The following is a 22,497-nucleotide window of genomic DNA, read 5'->3' as shown; positions in this document are numbered from 1 at the left end:
GACTTTGGGTTGCCACAGTTTGGGCGATTTTACGAAAATATATATGTAATAATATATTTTTTTCAACCGCAATAATCCTATCGGCCTTTAAAACAAAAAATGACATTGTGATTAAGTGATCATTTTCCTATGCGAAACTATTGTTTTTATTTCCTAAACCAAACGTTTAGGAAATAACTCGATTATTTAAAGTTCAAAATAAATAGGTATTATTGGCCATTAATTGGGTGCTTTGCTAAACGTTTTCCGGAGTATTCAACGGCATGGCGATTATATGACGCATCACCGCTGTCTCGGTTCAATTACCTACGTTCAACGTCACTGACAGCACGTGCGTTGCAAGATTGGAATCGATAGAAAAATGTTGGCAGACTAAAGTTGAGCGAACTGCATTAGAGTAACTTTTTGGATCGCACAAAGCGCATTAACAATAGTTACGTGAAGCCCGTCAATCGCATTAATCGTCAGATCGTGAAATCAAGGCGTTGTATCACGACAAATTATACCGTGGCAACCCTACCAGCGATACCGAGAGGACGCCGGTATCGCGTCGCGGGATCGCGTTCCATCAACAAAACACACACACACACGAAACACAAATTACAGACGAATGCACAACCCCTGTGACGCTTCACATTGATGGCCCACGCAGCTACTGTGCTTCTACCGTGGAGGAGCGGTGAGGGGGGGTCGAGGCTCTTGTTGACCCAGTAGTCAGACGAGACGCTGGGATCCGAATTGACCGACGGTTTAGTGTAGGCCTCACCGCGATTAGGGACGCTCGAGAAGAAGTCGATGTCGATCGCCACCGCTGTGAAGGGGACTGGTGGCTGACGTCGGGGGCTTGGCTGGCTGGGTGAGCTGGCTGGCTGGGTGAGCTGGCTGGCTGAGTGAGCTGGCTGGCTGAGTGAGCTGGCTGGCTGGGTGAGCTGGCTGGCTGGGTGAGCTGGCTGGCTTGGTGAGCTGGCTGGCTTGGTGAGCTGGCTGGCTTGGTGAGCTGGCTGGCTTGGTGAGCTGGCTGGCTTGGTGAGCTGGCTGGCTTGGTGAGCTGGCTGGCTTGGTGAGCTGGCTGGCTTGGTGAGCTGGCTGGCTTGGTGAGCTGGCTGCCTGAGTGAGCTGGCTGGCTGAGTGAGCTGGCTGGCTGAGTGAGCTGGCTGGCTGAGTGAGCTGGCTGGCTGAGTGAGCTGGCTGGCTGAGTGAGCTGGCTGGCTGAGTGAGTGAGCTGGCTGGCTGAGTGAGTGAGCTGGCTGAGTGAGTGAGCTGGCTGGCCGAGTGAGTGAGCTGGCTGGCCGACTGAGTGAGCTGGCTGAGTGAGTGAGTGAGCTGGCTGAGTGAGTGAGCTGGCTGGCTGAGTGAGCTGGCTGAGTTAGTGAGCTGGCTGAGTGAGCGAGTGAGCTGGCTGGCTTGGTGAGCTGGCTGACTGAGTGAGCTGGCTGAGTGAGTGAGCTGGCTGAGTGAGTGAGCTGGCTGAGTGAGTGAGCTGGCTGGATGGCTGGGTGAGCTGGCTGGCTAGGTGAGCTGGCTGGCTGAGTGAGCTGGCTGGCTGAGTGAGCTGGCTGGCTAGGTGAGCTGGCTGGCTAGGCGAGCTGGCTGGCTAGGTGAGCTGGCTGACTGGGTGAGCTGGCTGACTGGGTGAGCTGGCTGACTGGGTGAGCTGGCTGACTAGGTGAGCTGGCTGACTAGGTGAGCTGGCTGGCTGAGTGAGCTGGCTGGCTGGCTGAGTGAGGGGGCTGGCTGGCTTAGTGAGCTGGCTGAGTGAGCTGGCCGGATGAGTGAGCTGGCTGGGTGAGTGAGCTGGCTGGGTGAGTGAGCTGGCTGAGTGAGCTGGCTGCTGAGTGAGTGAGCTGGCTGGCCGAGTGAGGGGGCTGGCTGGCTGAGTGAGCTGGCTGGCTGAGTGAGCGGGCTGGCTGGCTGAGTGAGCGGGCTGGCTGAGTGAGCGGGCTGGCTGAGTGAGCGGGCTAGATGAGTGAGCGGGCTAGATGAGTGAGTGAGCTGGCTGACTGAGCGAGCTAGATGAGTGAGCGGGCTGGCTGAGTGAGTGAGCTGGCTGACTGACCGAGCTGGCAGACTGGCTGAGTGAGCTGGTTGAGTGAGCGGGCTGAGTGAGCTGGCTGGCTTGAGTGAGCTGGCTGGCTTGAGTGAGGGGGCTGGCTGGCTGAGTGAGGGGGCTGACTGGCTGAGTGAGGGGGCTGACCGAGTGAGCTGGCTGGCTGAGTGAGCTGGCTGGCTGAGTGAGCTGGCTGGCTGAGTGAGCTGGCTGGCTTGAGTGAGGGGGCTGGCTGGCTGAGTGAGCTGGCTGACCGAGTGAGCTGGCTGGCTGAGTGAGCTGGCTGGCTGAGTGAGCTGGCTGGCTGAGTGAGCTGGCTGGCCGAGTGAGCGAGCTGGCCGAGTGAGTGAGCTGGCTGACTGGCTGAGTGAGCGAGCTGGCTGGTAGAGCTGGCTGGTTGAGCTGACTGACTTTCACGGTTGTTGGTGGATCGTGCCGAAGACATGTTGAACGAGACAATCCGCCCATACAAGGTCGACGACACGAGAGAGAGGCCTGTACGAGATGGTACAGCAAGTAGGTTGTGCTGCTAATGCCTCGTGCGGAGGGAGCCGTCGGTCCCCCCACACCACGCCACCAGTTTCCTCCACACCAGTTTCCCCAAAACGTGCAAACGGGAGAGGATTATTGCCCAGACCATCCCAATATAGCAGAGGGCCCGCATACAAAAAGTAGTCCTCCCCAGACCTCGGTGAAGCTTTGCCGATTGGGTAAAATAAAAATGACGTGGCTGCCGCTTGTCCACCACACACAAATGTTCTGTTTATACTCAACGTGTTCAAAAAGTTGTTATATTGAGCGTGGGTGCCTCTATGAGCAGGGGTTTTACCAAAACGCCTACTCACTCGCGGCCCCACCACCACCGCCACCACGCTCCATCTCGCCGCGTTTCCCACTTTACTCCTCCCCCGTTCAAATAGAAATCGACTCATTACACGCTGCACGCACCCGACGATTGTTAAACACGTCCCACGTGACGCTGCGAAGCAATCGACGCAGTCGGCGTCGTGCGGAACACGTGTACGACACACACGCACGTGTGCGACACACGCATACACAACAAGCACGTGCACACACACGGATAACTCAATCTGTGAAATCGGATCTGTTAACGCAGACATCGTTCGTTGGTTGTAGCGACGCCACGTGGGACGTGTTTAACAATCATCGGGCGCGTGCCGTGTGGAACGAGTTAATGTGTTTGAATGGGTAAGAGGAGTAAATTGGTAAAAAAAAAATGCGAAAAGACGGAGCGTGCTGGTGGGGGCACGCGGAGGACTGAGGGTTTGTGAAACCCTGGCGCAACATACTGCATATGTACTGTATTGTGTGTGTGCGTTTATAATTCCATACAAAAAAAACCGCAAGACAAGGTCAAACTATTTTGAGAACGGGACGTGATAGAGGATTGTCACCACCGAGAGGACCTGGTTATGACTCTTTGAGTTTTAGCCGCCCGCGATTAAACCCAGACCCTCCTTTGAGAGTAGTTCAATGCTGTCGACCAGGTCACCAGTAACTATAACAAAAAATACATCACAATTTGGTTGGTCACTTAATTTGGCTAAAATTACAGCTTTTGAGGACTTCAGTGATTGAAATGTCGACAACTTTCGCGACGGCGTGTACGAGTGTCGTTTTGTACGGTCACGAGGCTATTGCGTAGCTGTTAACCCATGCAGTTGACCCCGTCAAGGGAAAGTTACCTTTCAGGCCCGTGAGCCGTACAGCCGTTTCAATACGGGCAACGAAACTATGTTATGTCCATTTGTTTGTGATTCTCCCTTGTGATGTGACTTTGCAGGATTGAACGTTCAGATTTATAAGGGCGACAGGGTTGACCAAAAATTGGTCTGTAATAAGTTAGGGCACTGACAAGGGGTTGACAGGTGTGTTAAAGTCTCCTATAGGCTCCAATGTTAAAGTCTCACATAGACTCCAATGTTAAAGTCTTCCATAGGCTCCAATGTTAAAGTCTGAAGTAGACATATTCTTAGCTCTTTCGGTAAAGTCACGTTGAAGGGAAACAGTAAAATAATAAAATATATATAAAACAATACAAATTCTCACGACGTTTCGACCATAACACAAACGGTCATCATCACCTTCCACGTGACTTTACCGAAGGAGCTAAGAATATTAATTACTGCAGTCACAAAAGCTTTAAATCAAAATTAAAATCTCACATAGCCTCCAATGTTAAAGTCTCCCATAGACTCCAATGTTAAAGTCTCCCATAGGCCCCAATGTTAAAGTCTCCCATAGACTCCAATGTTAAAGTCTCCCATAGACTCCAATGTTAAAGTCTCCCATAGACTCCAATGTTAAAGTCTCCCATAGACTCCAATGTTAAAGTATCCCATAGACTACAATGTTAAAGTCTCCCATAGACTCCAATGTTAAAGTCTCCCACAGACTCCAATGTTAAGTCTCCCATATACGCCAGTGTTAAATTATCCCATAGGCCCCAATGTTAAAGTCTCACACTGACTCCAATGTTAAAGTCTCCCATAGACTCCAATGTTAAAGTCTCCCATAGGCTCCAATGTTACAGTCTCCCATAGACTCCAATGTTAAAGTTTCACACAGACTCCAATGTTAAAGTCTCCCATAGACTCGAATGTTAAAGTCTCACACAGACTCCAATGTTAAGTCTCCCATATACGCCAGTGTTAAATTATCCCATAGGCCCCAATGTTAAAGTCGCACACAGACTCCAATGTTAAAGTCTCCCATAGACTCCAATGTTAAAGTATCCCATAGGCCCCAATGTTAAAGTCTTACACAGACTCCAATCTTAAAGAATCCCATAGGCCCCAATGTTAAAGTCTCACACAGACTCCAATGTCAAAGTCTCCCGTAGACTCAAATGTTGTCTATTTGTGTTTCTCCTTTGTGATGGGACATCATTGGATGAGCGTTGATATTTATAAGGGGCACGGGTGTAACCAACAAGGTCTAAATTGGTCTGTAATACGGTAGGCCACTGACAAGGGGTTGACAGCTCTGCTATTGAAGAGACACGACAACGAGTTATTGTGGACACCCTCTTTCGCGCTGGTTTTCTTTCACACTTCCCACCGAAACGCTTTGACCAACCCCCTGCACCGAAATCGCGCGTCCCGTGTCAGACGCTCGTGGGTGCGCGAACGAATGGGGCCGTGACCGAAGAGTATTGCATAATGGATGTTACGTAGCGTTCACCGTTAAGGTGTTATGTTGCTGCTGCTGCTGAATGGTCTTGCGCAATAATTAACAGGATTAAGTACAAAACGCTCAAAAAGAGGGCACGGTTATTTTTGTCGCTGATGGGAGGGGGGGGGGGAGATAATTTTGATGTTTCGGCCGACTTGCACCCAGAGATAGAGAGAGAAAATATCGGAAAGAATTGGCAGGTTCGCATCGTCCGGAATGGTCCCAAAAAAAACACAATCCATCACCCTTTGCTCCACTACTGATGGTAATGGTTGAGGCTACCAAATCTATTCCGGGAAACTCAATTGGGACACGTACTGAGCTGGTCGCCCTTCCCTGTCGGCCCCAAAGCCAAAGACCCCCCGTATAGCCTGAACAGACTGTAGGGGCAAGTGCTGTTAGAGAGCACCTATAAAGGCCGGCACGGCACACGAGGGGGTGGGTGGCCAACGCCACGACCGCCCGCCTTTGTCTCCCCGGTGGCGATGTTTACTACACACCACTGCACCAGATACTGATTTGAGGCTGAGTCGACATAAGGGAGGCCCAGCACCGGTTCAGATAATCGTCACTGGTGTTGGCCGTGAGCGGGAATCTAACGCGGACCGCCGGGTTCGTAGCGCAGCGCGCTAACTGCTGCACCACCGCTCCCCACGTACTTTTACATAACCACACCCACTCACTAGCGCCTCCCACTATTCACAGGCCCAACCTACTATCCCACCGGCCCCGCCCACTATCTCACAGGCCCCGTCTGCTGACTCGGCTCCTGGCTGCTCAGGTAGCTCCTCCGCCCTTTGCCTGGATCATGAGTTGCGAGCACGAGGCCAGAAAGGAGGTTTTAAACAGCGGGCAAAATTCTCAAAAATCTAAACATTCGAAAAGCTTCACGGGGGACAACCGGGACCGTTCCGATCCTGCAGTCCCGGTCAAACGGGGACCGCTTGAAAACCGTAAATGACGGGGACATCAAACAAATGTTAGGCAAGTGAATCGGGCCCATCGAGTAACGTACTAGAAACTATTAATACATTCATCATATCATAGGCTGGATGCTGCTGTTGGCAATGTTGATAAAACTGGACTTCTTCTTTGGTTATTTCGGTAAAGTCACGTAGAATGAGAATAAAATAATAAATTGATAAAATAAAATAACACAATAAAATTCTCACGACGTTTCGGCCACAACACAAGCGGCCTTCATCAGGTGAAGGGACGAGACTGTCTGTCCTCCAGACTGTCTGTCCTCCAGACAGTCTCGTCCCTTCACCTGATGAAGGCCGCTTGTGTTGTGGCCGAAACGTCGTGAGAATTTTATTGTGTTATTTTATATTATCACTTTATTATTTTATTCTCATTCTACGTGACTTTGCCGAAAGAACCAAAGAAGATGAATCCTTGCAGTCACGAAAGCTTTAAAACTGGACTTGCAATACGGAGGTCGCCGGTATTGGCAGCGTTGAAACAATGGGCTTTTCAAAGTGTCCCCGAGTACCTAGACCTCCAACACAGCAGTACTGGGCACACCAGAGTTGAGTCTATCGACAGATCGCGTGTAGGGTGGGGTAAAGTGTGGGGTGCTCCCACCTCTCTCCAAGACATCCGGCAAGCATGGAAGAGTAGGCCGAAAACCCTCAAGAGGGGGCTCTATGGAACCCAATCTATTGGGAGATTCCGCCACACGTGCAGTGGAGTGAGCAGTGGAGTGAGCAAGTAACCGCAGGACCGCGCCTTGTATGTCTAAGACGTTCCTAATTTTGCTCAACGATGCCACTCGGCTGAATTGTCAAAAGTATTTTTCCTTTCAGCGACAGAAAACAAAACCTCGTCGTCATCACCTTCACTTAACCCCCCGCTATTAAACAACAAAAACCACAAGAACGGGCCAAGCTTAGTGTGTGACACTTTTGTCTATGACGACGACGACGACGATGATTATTTGCGATGATGGCGAGGCTGAGCGAATGCGGTGTTCGGGAGAAGTTGCGATGGAGGGGGTATGTTGGAGAGCGGAGGTGGGGGCGAGGTGGATGAATGGGGGACACGTGGGCAGAGCCGTGCCATAGGCGACACAGCGAGCCGGGGCGATCGCCCCAGGCCCCCTCGCTTTGCCCGCGCCCCCTCCCCCTAACCGATCTTCGACTTCACGCTTTCAGTTTCAATACTTCTGGTTTAGTTTGAAGGCGTCGGGATGCCCACGTGGTGGGATCAGCCCTGAGCCCCGCACCACCCACCCACCCCCCCACCATGGACGGCCTCTTGCTGTGTGTGGGAGATGTGATCGATGTTGGTGGTGGTGGTGGTGGGTTGGTGGTTTTTGTTGCCGGATGATCGCGCGCAGAAAGGTGCCCGAGGTGGCTTTGTTCGCCGAGTTGTCCCGTGAGCGCGTTGCATTCGTGTCGTCGTCGGGAGCCCAGCGGAGAAATGAACACGTGCTGAGGGACGCCATTGTGGAACGGCATTGTAAAACGCGGGAACAAACAAAACAAAAAAGCACCGCTGCTTGATGACTGTTAAATTGATTTGCACCCTTTTGCCTAAACAGACACACACACACAAAAACAAGCGTTTGGTTTTAAACTTTGAACGCAAGTTGTGGCCTGTTCTGTCCTCGTTAGAATTTGAACGTGTAAAACTTTTTTTTTTAAGGATTTTGTGCCAACGGTCGTCGCTATGCGATGGGCGATGCCACGGTAACGGAATTGCAAGACGATTGTAGGCGCGGCGATTCGATGCGTTAGAACATTCACGGTAACCACTCTCTTGTACAAATTGTTTAAAGCAAAACCTAAAGTTTCGTGTAAGTAATCAAGGCCACCATAAATATATTGAAATTGGCACGTCAATTATTCACAAGATGATGATCATGTCAATTACAGTTGGCCATGAGCTTCCACTCGCCGACGTCCATCTTGTGCTGCCGACGTCACAGTTCCCACACCACTTGACGTCACCGCACTCGAGAGAGGTGACGTCCTATTGGGCGAGGAACGCGTGCAGCGAACTTCCGGAGGTGTGCGTCACGTCACGGCGGCGGGGCCTCTCGCTACGATTTTCTGGCATCTCGGCCATCGGCGATGGACATGATGCGCGAGACGGCTCCAACGTCACGTGACCATCGTCGTCACGTGACGTGTCATAGCGCTGCTGCCACCTCTAATTGTCCAAGCGCACAGTGGTCTTCATTTTCAGGGCCCGCGCGGCCACTGATTGACCCTGCTGGTGGTGGCCTTTAGTGTGATCACCTGACGCACCCCTCCCCCCCCATCATCATGCGTGCTGTCAACCCCCCCTCCCCCCCCAATGTTTTTAAACGTGTGGCGGCCCCTTACAATGATGATGGCTTATCGGCAGAAGTGCCCCCACCTCTGACAATTAGTGAAGAACGCTGCAATAGCAGACGAGGCAAAACATTATGACGCTCGCACAACTGACACATAACCAGGATTGATATAATGTCCCAGGAGAACTTTCGTGTGCTTTTTTTTTTATTTCCCGGGACAGCTATCGCATCGAGGTGGCCCATCACGGGAAATCCAGGACATGGAGCAAAACTCTGTGTGTGCAGAGAGATCGCGTGTAATCCCGTTACCGTGGACACACACTCTTTGCAAGTACGATATGTTCATCTTCGCTGTGGACTTTACAATGGTGAATGCATCACATGTGCTTGTTTACTGATACTGCTCACACGCGATGGATGTCATTATTCGTGAGGGTCATGGATGTTCCCCCAGTTGGAGCAATTTGCATACAGCGTGCGTGTATGGTGCGTGTGTGGGGGGATACTTTTAAGCAGCGATTAACATAATCGATCAGCAAATAAATAATATTCTAATGATGATGATGGGGCATTTGGTAATTGTGGATTGGGTGGTAAGAGTTCCCATCCTTGGGCAAGTGTGCTCATGGCCAGCTCCGGCTTTGGGAGCGAAAGTGTCACCTCCAATCAATTGAAGCGGCATTATCTCTTCGTCGGCCAAGTAAATGCTGCGTGGAAGCTCGCCTGGCCTGTCGCTCCGCATGAAGCTACGGATCTCTTTCGGTGGCAGTAATGTCCTCTCGCTTCTCGAAATTTGCATCCCTTTACACAGGTACCTTTTTCTCCAGCTTGAAACATTTCGCTTGACCGGCCTATTCATCCATCCTGTCTGGCACTTGTTCTACTGATTGGGGGGGGGGGGAGTGTATGTGCATCTGTGTGTCTGTATCGCCGGTAACATGTAAGGGGTTTAGGATGTGAGCGGTGGCATAGTGGTTAGCGCGCTGCACTACGAACCCCGCGACCTGAGTTCGATTCCCACTCGCGGCCAACACCAGTGACGGTTATCTGTAATGGTCCTGGGCCTCCCCTAGGTCGACTCAGCCTCAAATGAGTACCTAGTACGGTGCGTAAACATCGCCACTGGGGAGACCAAGTCGGCCGGGCGTGGTGCTGGCCACCCACCCCTTAGCGCGCGGTGCCGGCCTTCATAGGTGCTACTGTCTAACAGCACTTGCCCCAACAGTCTGTTGAGGCTACAACTGGGGGATATTTGCCTTTGTGTGGTGGGGATCTGGTGGAGGAGAGATTTAACCCACAGCGCTGTGATCCCGGTGACCCAAGTAACAAAAAAATGGCCATGGCTCAACATCAGTGGCGTTATAGAAGCTGTCTCGAGTTCCAGCACGGTCGCCTTAAAGGAGCGCTTCTCGCGGTGTGTGCGAGTGCGTGCGTGCTCGCTTTAATAGGTGCTCGCTAACAGCACATAGCCTCAACGGTCGACGGGGTTATACACAATTGGATGTTTGTGATTATAACGCGCGTGTTTATGTCGAGGGTGTTTGATGTCATGGCAGGTATCCCACCCCTCCCCCCCCCCCCAAACTAAATGCTATACGGTTGAGTGTTGACCTGGGAAAAAAAGACTCGATGAGCTACAGCACGTATATGAAGATTAGCCAAGATAATTGCATTAGAACGCTTCACAATCGACTGTTATTCTATTATGTCCCCACAGATGGTCGCACGATTAACTTAATTCGCTCGTTTCATCTAATTAATCCACCGACTCTCAACAAAGAGCCTGCGCTTTCTGAAGAGTGAGGGTCTGTGGGTTATCAGGTTTCCCCCGCCCGACCCCGAAACACCGCCCCCTCCTCTTTTACTTTACTAGCCGATTGCGATACCGGTGAATAGGTCGTGAAATTGATCTTCGTAGCCTGCACTGTACAATTACTCTCACTCGAGTAATTTCATGCATCGTACTACCCCGGGCTGTGACGACAATGCGGTTTACAAATACCGCGTGGTCGTGAACAGAAATCGCAGAACGAACAAACAATAAAAAGCCCGGACATTTTTCGCAAAGAAGCACGGGCAGATGCACCGCTAGGAATTGCATCGAGACAGAGAGAGAGAGAGCGCGAGAGAGACGCGTGGATTAGAGATCATACGAAAGTTAATGACACCAAATAATAGGGTTTTTCCCCTTTTTTTCTGGCAACAAAACTGAAACCTTTTTACCAGGATTCATGTCTGCATGAACCACAATACCTGCTGTCAAAATGAATAAAAATACAAACAAAAACATATGATAATATATATACAAAAACATATTATGATAATATATGCATACATTATATGCATATATCATCATAGTATGTTTTTAATAATATATGCATATATTATCATAGTACGTTTTTTGAATGCATTTTGACTGCAAGTATTGTTGGTTTTTAAAATAATATATGCACATATCAGTTTCTTTTTCATTTTGACTGCAGGTATTGTGATTAATGCAGTGACATGAATATCGTAAAAAGGTTTCAGTTTGGTTGCCAGAAAAAAGGGGAAAAACCCTATTATTACATTTTGGTACTGGCAAAGGAGGTCTAATGATGATTAATGACATCTCTCAAAAATATGAAGGAATTACATCGAGACAGAGAGAGCGAGAGAGACACGTGGATTGGAGAACATACGAAAGTTAATGAAATCTCTAAAAAATATTAAGGGATTACTTTGAGACAGACAGAGAGCGAGAGAGACACGTGGATTGGAGATCATACGAAAGTTAATGACATCTAAACTTGATTTGGAGCTTTCGTGACTGCAGGAATTACTTTTCGGTTCTTTCGGTAAAGTCACGTAGAAAGAAAATGTATTTTCTTTTATTTATTTTCTTTCTACGTGACTTTAATGACATCTCTCAAAAGTACGAAGGAGAGTAATCTTGGGGATTTGGGCAAGTCACGCCATGTCCAGAAGAGACGATGGCCGAGGTGGGCAAGGGTAACAACGGAGTGGCAGCAGCCAAGGAATGGAACGCGTCGAGGAGACGGAAATCTAAAAATCTTGACGTAAAGCTTTCGTGACTGCAGGAATTCATATTATTTTGGTCTTTCGGTAAAGCCACGTATTTTATTATTTTATTATAGATTTTTTTTCTTATTTTTCTACGTAGCTTTACCGAAAGACCCAACGAATATAAAAAAAATCAGTGAATCTACAGGCGCTGGGTACAAGATTACATGGGCATGGAGGGAAACCCTTCATCCAGCAGTGGATTGACCTTGGCTGGTAGTAATGATGATGATGACTACAGCTGCTGGGTGGATGATTACATCACAGGATTGTGGGAGGTGGTGGTGGAGATGCTGATGATGATGACTAAAGGGCAATTGGCCAGCATAAATAAAACGTTGCTCATATCATGGTTTGGCACACTTTACATCGTCGTGGAAGTGACGCGGTGGTGCCGTGATTAGCGCACTGCGCCACAGACCCGGGGTACCTGAGTTCATCAGCGGCGGCTAACGTCAGTGGCGAGTGAGTTATCTTAAAACCGATCCTGGGCAACCCCCCATCCCATCCCCCTCCCCGGCAACAACCGTCACTGACCAGCGTGGTGAAGTATGGTCAAGCAACCGCCATTACCGACAAGACATGGGGAAGGCCTTCATCCAGCAGTGGATTGACACAGCACTGTACATTAAATGTATGTTTTTTAGTTGGAGACAACGCTGATTTTTTTTCTCGATTATAAGACGCACTTCCCCCCCCCCACCTCCCCCACTCTTAAAACAAACGTTGGGGGTATTGCGTCTTATCGCACCTCGGATTATCACGGTTGGCTACAGAGTGTGAGATTAGTCTGAGCACACTTCACCCAACCCTAGTCCGGTGTGGGTTGGCGAAGTCGAGGGGGATGGGGGTGCTTAGACATGGGACGCGTAGAAAATGCAGTACAACAATAGATGTTGCTGCACTGCCCTCTCTTAACTCACCAAACGCGCAAGTTGAGGAATGCCCGTGCCACCTGTTGAATGCTTGGTGGTCTCGCTCCTACAGAATTTCAAAGATTCCCCCCGTGCAGCCTTAACAGACCGTTGGGGCAAGTGCTGCTAGCGAGTAGCACCTATGAAGGCCGGCACGGCACACGAGGGGGTGGGTGGCCAGCACCACGCCCGGACTGCCTTTTGTCTCCCGAGTGGCGATGTGTTTTTTGTTTACATCGCACCTCGTACTCATTTGAGGCCGAATCGACCCAGGGGAGAGGCTCAGGACCGGTTCGGGTAATCGTCACCGGCGTTGGTGGGCGTCAGCGGCAATTGGAAACTCTGGAGATGCCGGGCTCGTAGCGCAGCGTAGCGCCAACCGCTGCACCACGACTTCCCCAACCAACCGAGCACACGGTCCAGGCTGAAATCCGACTTTCGCTCCAGAGATGGGACGAGATTGGGTCCCCATTCTGGGTGCTTTGGGTGAAATAGTCCAGGACCGTGGGGGTTTGTCTGCCCTGCGCCCTTGGCTGCCCAACATCGTCCACTACCCGCGTCCTCTCCGCGCGTGGCGGTCACCCCAGGGAAGGTCGCACGCGGAGTCTCGAGACTTGACTGTGACATTGGGAATGTTTGGTCGTGAATCCCATTGATACGGAGGATGGCTCCATGTTTGGAGGAAATCAGAACAAAAAAAAAACTCTTGAGAAAACCAACCACCCGATACGAGCGGGTCGGGTCACGCTCAGAGTTCCGCACTGGCTGATTCAAGAATAAACTATGAACAATTTTTGTATTTGACAAGGTAAAGGGCTCACCGAGCGATATAGCTCTTTTTCAGAAGCGACCTGGTCACAAACGAAAGCTCAACGAAGTGGAAATGTACAGTGGCCAACCAGTCTAAACACACGTTGATTATAAACGTGGAGGCAAAAATCGGAGAACCCGGAGAAAAATCCAAGCGACGAGCAGAGAGAGACATGCAAACTCTCTCAAATACCGACGTCAGAGTTGGGATCGAGCCCACGACCTCCTGTACACAAGGCGAGGTAGTTAACATCTCTTAATACAGAGCAATGGCTTCATGTTTGGAGGAAACCAGAAAAAAACCCACCGCCCAATACGAGGGGAGGGATGGGGGGGTGGGTAACGCTCAGAGCTCCGCACAGATTGATTCTAGAATGTATTTGCTCTGCTGCCATCTGTTGGCCCACCATGTCCACCAGCCCAAGCGGACTGCTACACCCCGCGCTATTCCCAGGTGACCCCCATTGCCACGTGGGGGTGTTGTGGGACCCTCTCCGGACGGTCTCTCTCCCTCTCTCCCATATCTATCGCCGTATGTAACAAAACAAAAAAACCAGGCTCACAATGTCCCCCCTACTTGCGACAATGCCGGGACGTCTCTGGTCGTTGGGCAGTCCACGGAGACAGCTCGCTCCGTCGTCGATTAAACCGAACTGCTCGCCGCTTCGATCTCCAAATAGTTTTGGATTTGGGAGACATAAAAACTAAATCCTCAAGCGTGAATTCGATTTCTCTTAAATTCATAATGAATTCGGGGGGGGGGGGTGTAAAGATTTACATCACCATTTCAATTAATTCTGGCGATTCGATAACCATGTTTTTTTTTACTATTGTCACGTATGTTGCAGCCTTTAGTGATTGGATGCGTTGTGAGAACCCATTACACTTGCTGCTTAACCGAATCCAAGAAGCGCGTAGATTCCATGCACGTATATGTAATAGCGATGAAAAGCTCTTAGTCAATCCACTGCTGAATGAAGGCCTCTATATGCTTGGATGAAGGATGAATGGGCGAGTTGTTTGACCATACTTCACCACGCTGGTTAGCGCAACGTTTTTTAATGAAAGGCGTTGCCCCGAGACGCGTTTCAGATGTCGCTCGCCCTACACTGCCGTTAGCTCTGGCCTGGGATGCGAACTCAGGTCGCCGGGTTCACAGCGCAGTGCGCTAACCACTCTGCCACCGATGTGTGTACATGTACTGTATGTCGATATTTTTTTAAAATCGATATTAGTCGATATTAATCGATGCCCTGAAGAGTGGATCTGGGGCTGTAGTAGGGGGTGTTTTACACAAGGGTTGCAAAGCAAAGTCCTCAATGCCTTGAGTTCGTTAAATCTACGCGACGAGCGAGCTAGTTAAATCTGCGCGATATTTTCGTTCTGTTCAGAGACCGCGTTCGTACTTGATGGGAGGTAAACGGGAGATGTGGGGGGGGCGGGAAGGGGGGTTAGGGGAAATGTGAGCCGGATCGAGTTAAGTTGGTAAGAAAAAATGCAATTAACTAGGCACGGGATGCATTGTTTTTGTGTTAAAATGCTCAAACTGGCTCTAACGCAGCTGTGACGACGATGACGACGATGATGATGAGGTGAGCGATGTTTGGTTTATGGAGGTTGCTTAGTAAACTCTCACCCCTATTTTTTTAATTCTTCATAATCGTTTTAGATGCTTCGTTGAAAGCAATAAAGTGTAGCCTTGAAGGCGAAACGTTAAGATCTTGCCTCTCGAGTCTTTGGCTGGATGCGTCCGCGCGCGTTTAAAATCCAAGGTGTCATTTGTTGGCAAGGCCGCGGGGAATACCGCCAACCCCTCGCTTAACGCTCCACTCTCCCCAGATGATTCCCTCCGCCAGAATCCCGCAGCTGCTGCACACACAGGTAGACGAGACGTGCAACTAAAACGAAACAACATTTTTTTTCAATGTGTAGTTTTAGAAACTGCCCTGGCAGTCTCCCACCACCAAGTCTTTGGGTTTCCTCTCCCCCTTTGGGTCGCCAGGACCCCTTGGAGACGACGCCAAATGCATGTCTCAGCAATTAGCCCTAGAATACAAACGGACACAGTTAAAGACAACAAAACACCCAAATCCTTCACATGTGAAATCCTATCGTGATAAATCATGGATCAGTGGGGGTGAATCACGTCGAACGCCCATCATAAAATGAGTACCTTGGTTGGGAGGCAGTGGTTGCCGTCAGCAGCGGGGGATACAAAGGTGGTTGGTAGTACGTATGTTGAACTTCTTTCGAGACCGTAGGTGGCCAACCGCTGGCTCATGAAGATGCAAGCAGCCCTCTTTTGGGATAGGGTTGTGCTGCACAGGTGCGGCACGGGCTGGGGAAGAGATGGGCTCGTGTGGTGAAGGAGGACCCGCAGATGAGTGAACCTGCATCGCCATTCTTCAAGCGGAGTCACCGTCAGCCTCTTGTGTGCTGGTGGAGGCTCATGCATGTGGCTTCAGGACAGCTGGGGGTACTTGCTCAATGACAAAGGCCCCCGCCGTCTTTGTCTCACCAGTGGCGATGTTTACACACCGCACCGGGTACTCATTGGAGGATGAGTCGACCTAGGGGAAGCCCAGGACCGGTTCAGATAATTGTCACTGGTGAGAGGGAATCGAACACGGGTCGCCAGGTTCGTAGCGCAGTAACCGCTACACTACCGCTCACCCACACATGTTCAGCAGCACCAACAACAACAAGACACGATGGTTTATAGGGCTCTCCAAGTTTATACGAATAATAATACTGCATAATAATATAAAGCACAAGATAGACCGACTCGACAAAAAAGTTTTTTTTTTTACAAAAGATAGGACCACAAATACTGGTATCCTTGTTAGTGCTTTTCTGTTTCAACATGACAGTACTGTAAAAACACAGCCTCAAGCGAGAACACAATTATACATTCACGAACGATCCCTATAGGTTTAGGCGACTAGTTCTAAAAAGTATGGGTATTTTTTTGTTTTCCATTTTTTTTTCCATTTGACTATTTTTTTTTTAAAAAGAACTTACCCGTCCGCCTTTAGTGATCGCTGTATTTTTTTGTCATTACTTTAATTTTAAATACACATCTACGGTTATTAAAATGTCGCTAAAAAATAAAAACCCCAGCGACCAACTTAGTACACGGACGATGACGACGACGACGACGACGACAATGGACAAACGCAGAAACGACGAGTGACGTTCAAAGTTATCGCTTGTCCCATGATTTTGCTGCAAGTTTTGTTTTGGATGATGGGAGAGAAAAACCCGTTTTTCATAATTTCACTGCAGTTTGTTAACATTTCCTAAGTGTTCATCGACAACAACAACAAAAAATCCCGAAATGGTAAAACTCCCAACGCACGCACGCACGCACACACAGAAGAAAACATACACACACGCCAAGACAAAGATCCCCCAAGTTAGCCTTACAGACTGTTGGGTGAAGAGCTGTGGGCGAGAGCACTTATTAAGGCTGGTGTGGCCCGGACCACACCTGGCCGCCTTTGTCTCCCCCAGTGCTGATGTTCTACACACCACACCGGGTACTCACTTAAGGCCGAGTCGTCCGAGGGAAGGCCCAGAACAGGTTCAGGTTAAACCGCTTTGCCAATTACGTTGTCCACACGGTTGCGAATCGAACCCAGGGGGTCGCCGCTGGGATAGCAGCGCAATGCGCGAACCGCCGCACCACCGCTCCCCGCGCACACGCACGCACGCGCACGCACGCACAAACGCAACCCCATATGCGCATTCACAACAGCATAAGGCAACAGTTAAATAACGGGGAATTTTACCCCACGAATTTTTTTTTAAAAACGAAATTAGCGAAACCGTTAATATAAAATGTAAATCTTATAAATGCCTTCATGTACGAAAGTAAGGTTTGGTTGAGTTTGCTATATACGTAAATTTTTTTATTTTTAATTTGCAGCAAAATCGAGGGGGGGGGGGCTCCTGCCCCCTCCTAACCACCCCCCCCATGCACCCCCCCCCCCCCCACTTTCTCTCTCTCGCTCTATTGTAACAGCTGGGTATTAATTTTCTCAATTCACGCCATATCCAGGAAACCTGCCACCTGCCACGTGTGTTTTGCATGTGTATGTATACGTGTGTATGTATACGTGTGTATGTATACGTGTACATGTATGCATACGCACGAGTGCAACGTGTTTAAAACTGAACATGCAAGTGTATTTACATTTTACACGTGTGTGCATATGTTTATTGTATGCAAAGCATGCAAATCATACGTGTATTGATGCCCGTTAACTAAATGCATAAGTATGCATGCGTATGGCCATGTGGTCATTTTTGCGCAGGTAAAGTGTGCGTGTACATAAGCTTCTATAACATATCGTACGTGGGCGAGTGCATAAGTAGTCCAATTGGTATCTGGATGTACATATGCATTCCTGTATTTATGGGTAGCTGTGGGTATGTTGGGGCAAGTGCTGTTACGGGGGAGCGGGGATGCCTTTGTCTCTGTTATGTGGGTATGAGTTAGGAAGGCCTGCTGTAATATCGTTAATTTTCACAAAACGAATTCCACACCAAATGTTTACGATTTATTTTACCGCAAAGCTCGGTTTCTCCATAACGTAATTGTGTACAAATTTTTGGGGTCTTATTGTTTTTGAAGGATGGCTGAAAGGTTAATCATCTGCAGTTCACTCCTGCTACGTATTATAACCAACTACAATATATAACTCAACGAATTTTTTTATTTTTATTTTACCCGCTAAGGCCCACTGAGCTATACAGCTCTTTTTTTTCAGAAGCGACCTGGCCACAAATGACAGCTCAACTAAGTGGCTTGTCATCACGTGGACATTTATATGCAGCCAAATACTCTAAATGGGTAAACGTTGATTCTCAATGTGGAGGGAAAAAACCGGAGGACCTGGAGCAAAATCCTGGAGAACACGGAATCTCCAAATATACAGCAGGCGTCAGGGTCGGGATGGAACCCACGACCTCCTGTACACCAGGCGAGGGTGATAACATCTCCTAGCCACCGTGACGCCCTTAACAACAATCACACACGCTGTCAGAAAAATGGCAACGTTACACAATCGGGATGCGTGCCCTCAATAGCTACCTATTATTTTCTTTCTACAAATAACTTTTAACGGGGGACGGTTGCTTTCCTTTAGAACTTAAATCATCATTATGAACTTCACCGAATCGTTGTCGCGTTTAATATTTTGTCAGGAATTGAAATATTTAAGAAAATTATTTTTCCGAGCAACGGTTATCACGTTATGACAACATCTTGCCAAATGACCGAAACGATAATAGTGGATCGTATGACATGCGGTGGTGTCGCCATATCGCGGCAACCTTAGTATGTGTACACGGGTGTTAGGGCGCATATGTGTACGCAGACTTGTGTACATATGGGTTTGTACACAAGTTGATGTACACCTGGATATAATCGGACTTTCATATATGTGTATACTGTATTAAATTGTACGCACACGTGTATTCTACGTGCATGTATTTACTTGCGTATGTACTTACGTACTTGGGTATGTTTGAATCAAATTTTGGTGGTATGTACACACGTATTTATATAAGTGGATAGCATCAATATTGTGCAGTATGTTTACACATAAATCTACGTATAAACAAACAGTATAAAAGTGTTAGGTGGCACGTATATGTGTTATCTATTATACATCTCTGTACGTTAATATGTGGGCATCAATATTAGGTGGTATGCATACATTATGCAGACATGTGCGTGTGTGTCTATCAGTCTGCATACATACATACATGGTTTTTAGTATTCACGTGAATGTACATCTGGATGCGTGTGAATATGGGCATTATTATCATGTTGTGGGATGTACACGTGAACGTATGCAGACCTGTACATGTACGTATGCGTCAGTGTGCAAGCATGTGTAGTAAGCGCATGTGGCAAGCATCTACATTACAATGCGTGTCCCGCCCTGCCTTCGATGCTCGCACGCACCCCCACCTGTTACGTACGTCCTGGTGCAAAACAGGCACATCACAAACACGCGCGCAAACTCGTGCCGAATCTTTCTCTCTCACTGCTCCACAGCTCCCTTGGGCGACTTCCCTTATCGCGCTCGCTCGGCTCAACGTAAGAATGCACGGGCGTATGATGTTTCACGCACGCCACGGAACGGTTGTGGTGCCCGGTAACGCGAACAATAATAATAATAATCACTTATCGTGGCATCATCGTTTGCTCCGTGGCCTGAAAAAACACCGGTCCCTCGCCCTTACAGAGCTCGCAGCGTTCCCCCCGGGTAAAACGCGGGCGACAGATCTGCGCCGTACAACCGCTCCTGAACTATTAAGAAGGGTTCACCCCCAATCGGTGGAGCCCGAGCCACTGGTGGACGTTTTGTAACCTTGTGGCAGTGATCAATCTCCCCCCCCAAAAAAAGGGCTACTTTTCAATATCATAGAAGCGGCGTTACATTTCTACAACCTCGGCGGAACAATAGGCTGCCTCTACATCGCCAGCACCCCCATCCACCCCCTCGCCCGGATGGGAAGTTATAACCTCTCGCACGCGAACGCTGCAATTGCAATGGGGTCCCCACGGGATGGAGGGGGGCGCCACGGGTACCGGGCTATGAGGAGGGAGTGGGAGGGGGGGGAAAGTTGGACAAGGTGAGCCCACTTCAATGCCTGCACTAGGGCCCATGCCAACCACGCTACACATCCTTGGCTTTTTCGCCACGGCTCTATGGGGAACGATGGAAGAAAACAAAAGTCCCTTTCGTTTTAACGGGTTGAAAGCCAATTCAGAACGCGGTCTAGATCTTTTGCACTGGAGACCCGGAGTGCCGCAGTCGCGTAAGGACAGTACATTTTTTTAAATCACAATTTAGTTGTGCGTATATATATGAAATTTAGTACTTGGGATCTTGACAATCGACAAGCAACGAATCGACTGTTGCGAGTGACGACGACGACGTCGCCGAGTCTTTTAACGTCAGCCCCGTAGGGCAGACGGCACGCTTTGGTTTATTCGAGGGGGGGGGGGGGGGTGGTGGTGGGAATCGAATGGTCACTCTCTGGGCACCCCCACCGCCCCACCCCCACCGGCCCCCCCACTGGCAAACGTGCAGAGCACGACACGGACGTGATTTCGCGTGGACACGAACGGCAGTGGCGGTGGTAGCACGCGGAAACCGCTGGCAAGGGGACTTTTTTTTTTTACTCACTGCAAATAGTTGCATGGGGGGACTCTCGCAAATATATTTTGGCGGCAAAATGCTCTCCTCTCAAAAGGGAACAGAATTTTACTTTAAACCGTGCTGGCAAACCGGACAAGTCGGTGGGGGGCCTTCTGGCCAGCTGGTCACTCAAGGGCAACGAATTTCGACGATGGTCTACGCAACGAATACAAATATATATGCAATTAAAAAAAAACTCGGCACGGCACGGTCCGCAACGTATGCGACCCTACCACGACACATTCCCCGGCAAGTCAGGAGCGAGTACTGTTTCAGTCCGAGTACGTTTGATTTTGTCAACGACCGGGCACGCACTATCCACACAATTTCCAAAATCCATTGACGGGATGCTACTTAAACGTGCCGCCGTGTTTTTTCTTCTTCTTCTTTGTTGTTGTTGTTGTTTTAAAATCATCATCGTTAAAGCGCGACTCAAATCGAGCTTTTGCTTTCCACGTCATATGCGACGCGTGACCTCTTCACGCGACGGCGTCGCCATGTTCTCGGAGGTCACGACCCAACACGGGCCAGCTTCGCGCACGTTGTGCCGTCTCTCGGTGTGCGTGCCGACCATACCACCAACCCCACCCGACCGACCTCAAGTCTCTGGTGGCGAAGATCCCAGAGATGGGGAACAACCGGTTGAACCCCAGGTAAAAAATAAATCGGCCCCGTGCTTCAAACCGGCAAGACATGAAGGCAGTTCGAGCTCGGCGGGTCCATGGCCGCCGCCGCCGCCCCTCAGCTCCGAGGCGCACGAACGGGAGACTTCACTTCTCCCATCGAGTCCCCGACCAACTCCGTCGTCGCGGTCGCACAACCCGGTCGTCCGATCCTCGGGACCGTCGCTGGCGATAGGCGCCGCCGCAGCCGACGATGCCGCCGCGACTCTCTCCGCTCCCCCCTTTCCGCTCTCTCCTCCTCCCTTTCCGCGAGGCGCGTCCGTCCCTCCTCTCGTGCTGGACACGGGGGGGGGAGGGGGGGGGATGCGCTGGGGGGGTCGGTGCAAGTACGGCTCAGCGGCTCTCAGTTAAGGAACTTGCGGCATCTCTTGGCGCCGCAGTTGCACGGCAGCTTGGAGCCGGCGTCCTCGATGGGGAACTTGTAGTCGTAGGTGAGCTCCTCGCCCCTGGCGATCCGCCGCATCGCGAAGATCACGATGTGTTTGGCGCCGTCCACGCCGATCACCCGCGAGTAGCAGTTGGGCTCGCACGAGTGGTTGATGAAGCGCGCCGCGTTGCCGTGCATCGTCGCGTCCACCACCTCGAAGTCGTCGATGCGGAACATGTAGCAGCCGATGCCCTGCGATGGGGGATGGCGACGGGGACAGCGGTGGGGACAGTCGTGAGGACGGCAGCGGAGACAGCGGTTGCCACTCGTCTGCACAGGAGGGCACTGGAAGCGAATCCAGAAGCAGTTTTGTTTCTTCTGGAGGGCCGCTCTATAACACGGGACGACGCACTGCACCCTCGTGTCACAACAGTAATACTACAACATGTATAAATAGGTGTGACGCTTGCCCACAAAGACAAAGCACACAGTCACTTGCCGATGCTCAACTGCATTCCTGCTTGAGAGCCAACAATGGTGGAAATTCCACATTTCTACGGTGGTGACCAGCCTATCCACAGCACTGCTTATTACAAGAGGACTGCGAAAAGAGCCTTGCAGCTCATCGCATTCCTCCAATCTCAAGAAATATTCTAATTCCGATTCTCAACAATTGCAACACTTCGTCTCACGACACCACCGGCCGCGCAAGGGGAAATTAAAGCCGGAGCTTTCCGACTCGTCGTGCACAGAGTGCCGCTGGCGCCTACCTTGCTGTCGTAGTACTTCTCCCTCTTGTCGGTGAGCACCGAGCGAATGACGATGCCCGAGTACTCGATGACCATCTCTCCGGCGTCGATGTTGCGCTTGCAGAACAGGCCCCGGCCGTGTATGGCAGAGCTACAAAGACAAAGATTC

At 50.0% G+C, this 22,497-nt stretch overlaps 1 protein-coding gene and 1 long non-coding RNA gene across 3 annotated transcripts in view; one reads left to right on the top strand and one right to left on the bottom strand.

Annotated features, from left to right (window-relative positions):
* The first annotated feature begins 1,543 nt into the window (after nucleotides 1-1,543).
* Nucleotides 1,544-15,029, top strand: LOC142929631 (uncharacterized). Its single transcript, XR_012945822.1, has 2 exons — nucleotides 1,544-1,649; nucleotides 1,684-15,029. It is a non-coding gene; the product is annotated as an uncharacterized LOC142929631 (long non-coding RNA).
* A 998-nt stretch (nucleotides 15,030-16,027) lies between these two features.
* LOC116948156 (uncharacterized) overlaps nucleotides 16,028-22,497 on the bottom strand; it is a 68,135-nt gene continuing 61,665 nt past the window's right edge. For both annotated transcript variants that reach the window (XM_032964574.2, XM_032964575.2), the window contains 2 exons: nucleotides 22,350-22,479; nucleotides 16,028-21,831 (listed from right to left, as the gene is read on the bottom strand). In XM_032964574.2, the coding sequence (XP_032820465.2) occupies nucleotides 21,556-21,831; nucleotides 22,350-22,479 (406 nt within the window). In that variant the 3' untranslated portion in view covers nucleotides 16,028-21,555. The remainder of the gene's footprint in view (nucleotides 21,832-22,349; nucleotides 22,480-22,497) is intronic.

Source organism: Petromyzon marinus, chromosome 32 (assembly GCF_048934315.1).
Source record: "Petromyzon marinus isolate PM22_M1 ecotype Great Lakes invasive population chromosome 32, UKy_Petmar_22M1.pri1.0, whole genome shotgun sequence".
NCBI classification, from domain to species: domain Eukaryota; kingdom Metazoa; phylum Chordata; class Hyperoartia; order Petromyzontiformes; family Petromyzontidae; genus Petromyzon; species Petromyzon marinus.
This window is presented reverse-complemented; position numbering and strand designations above follow the sequence as displayed.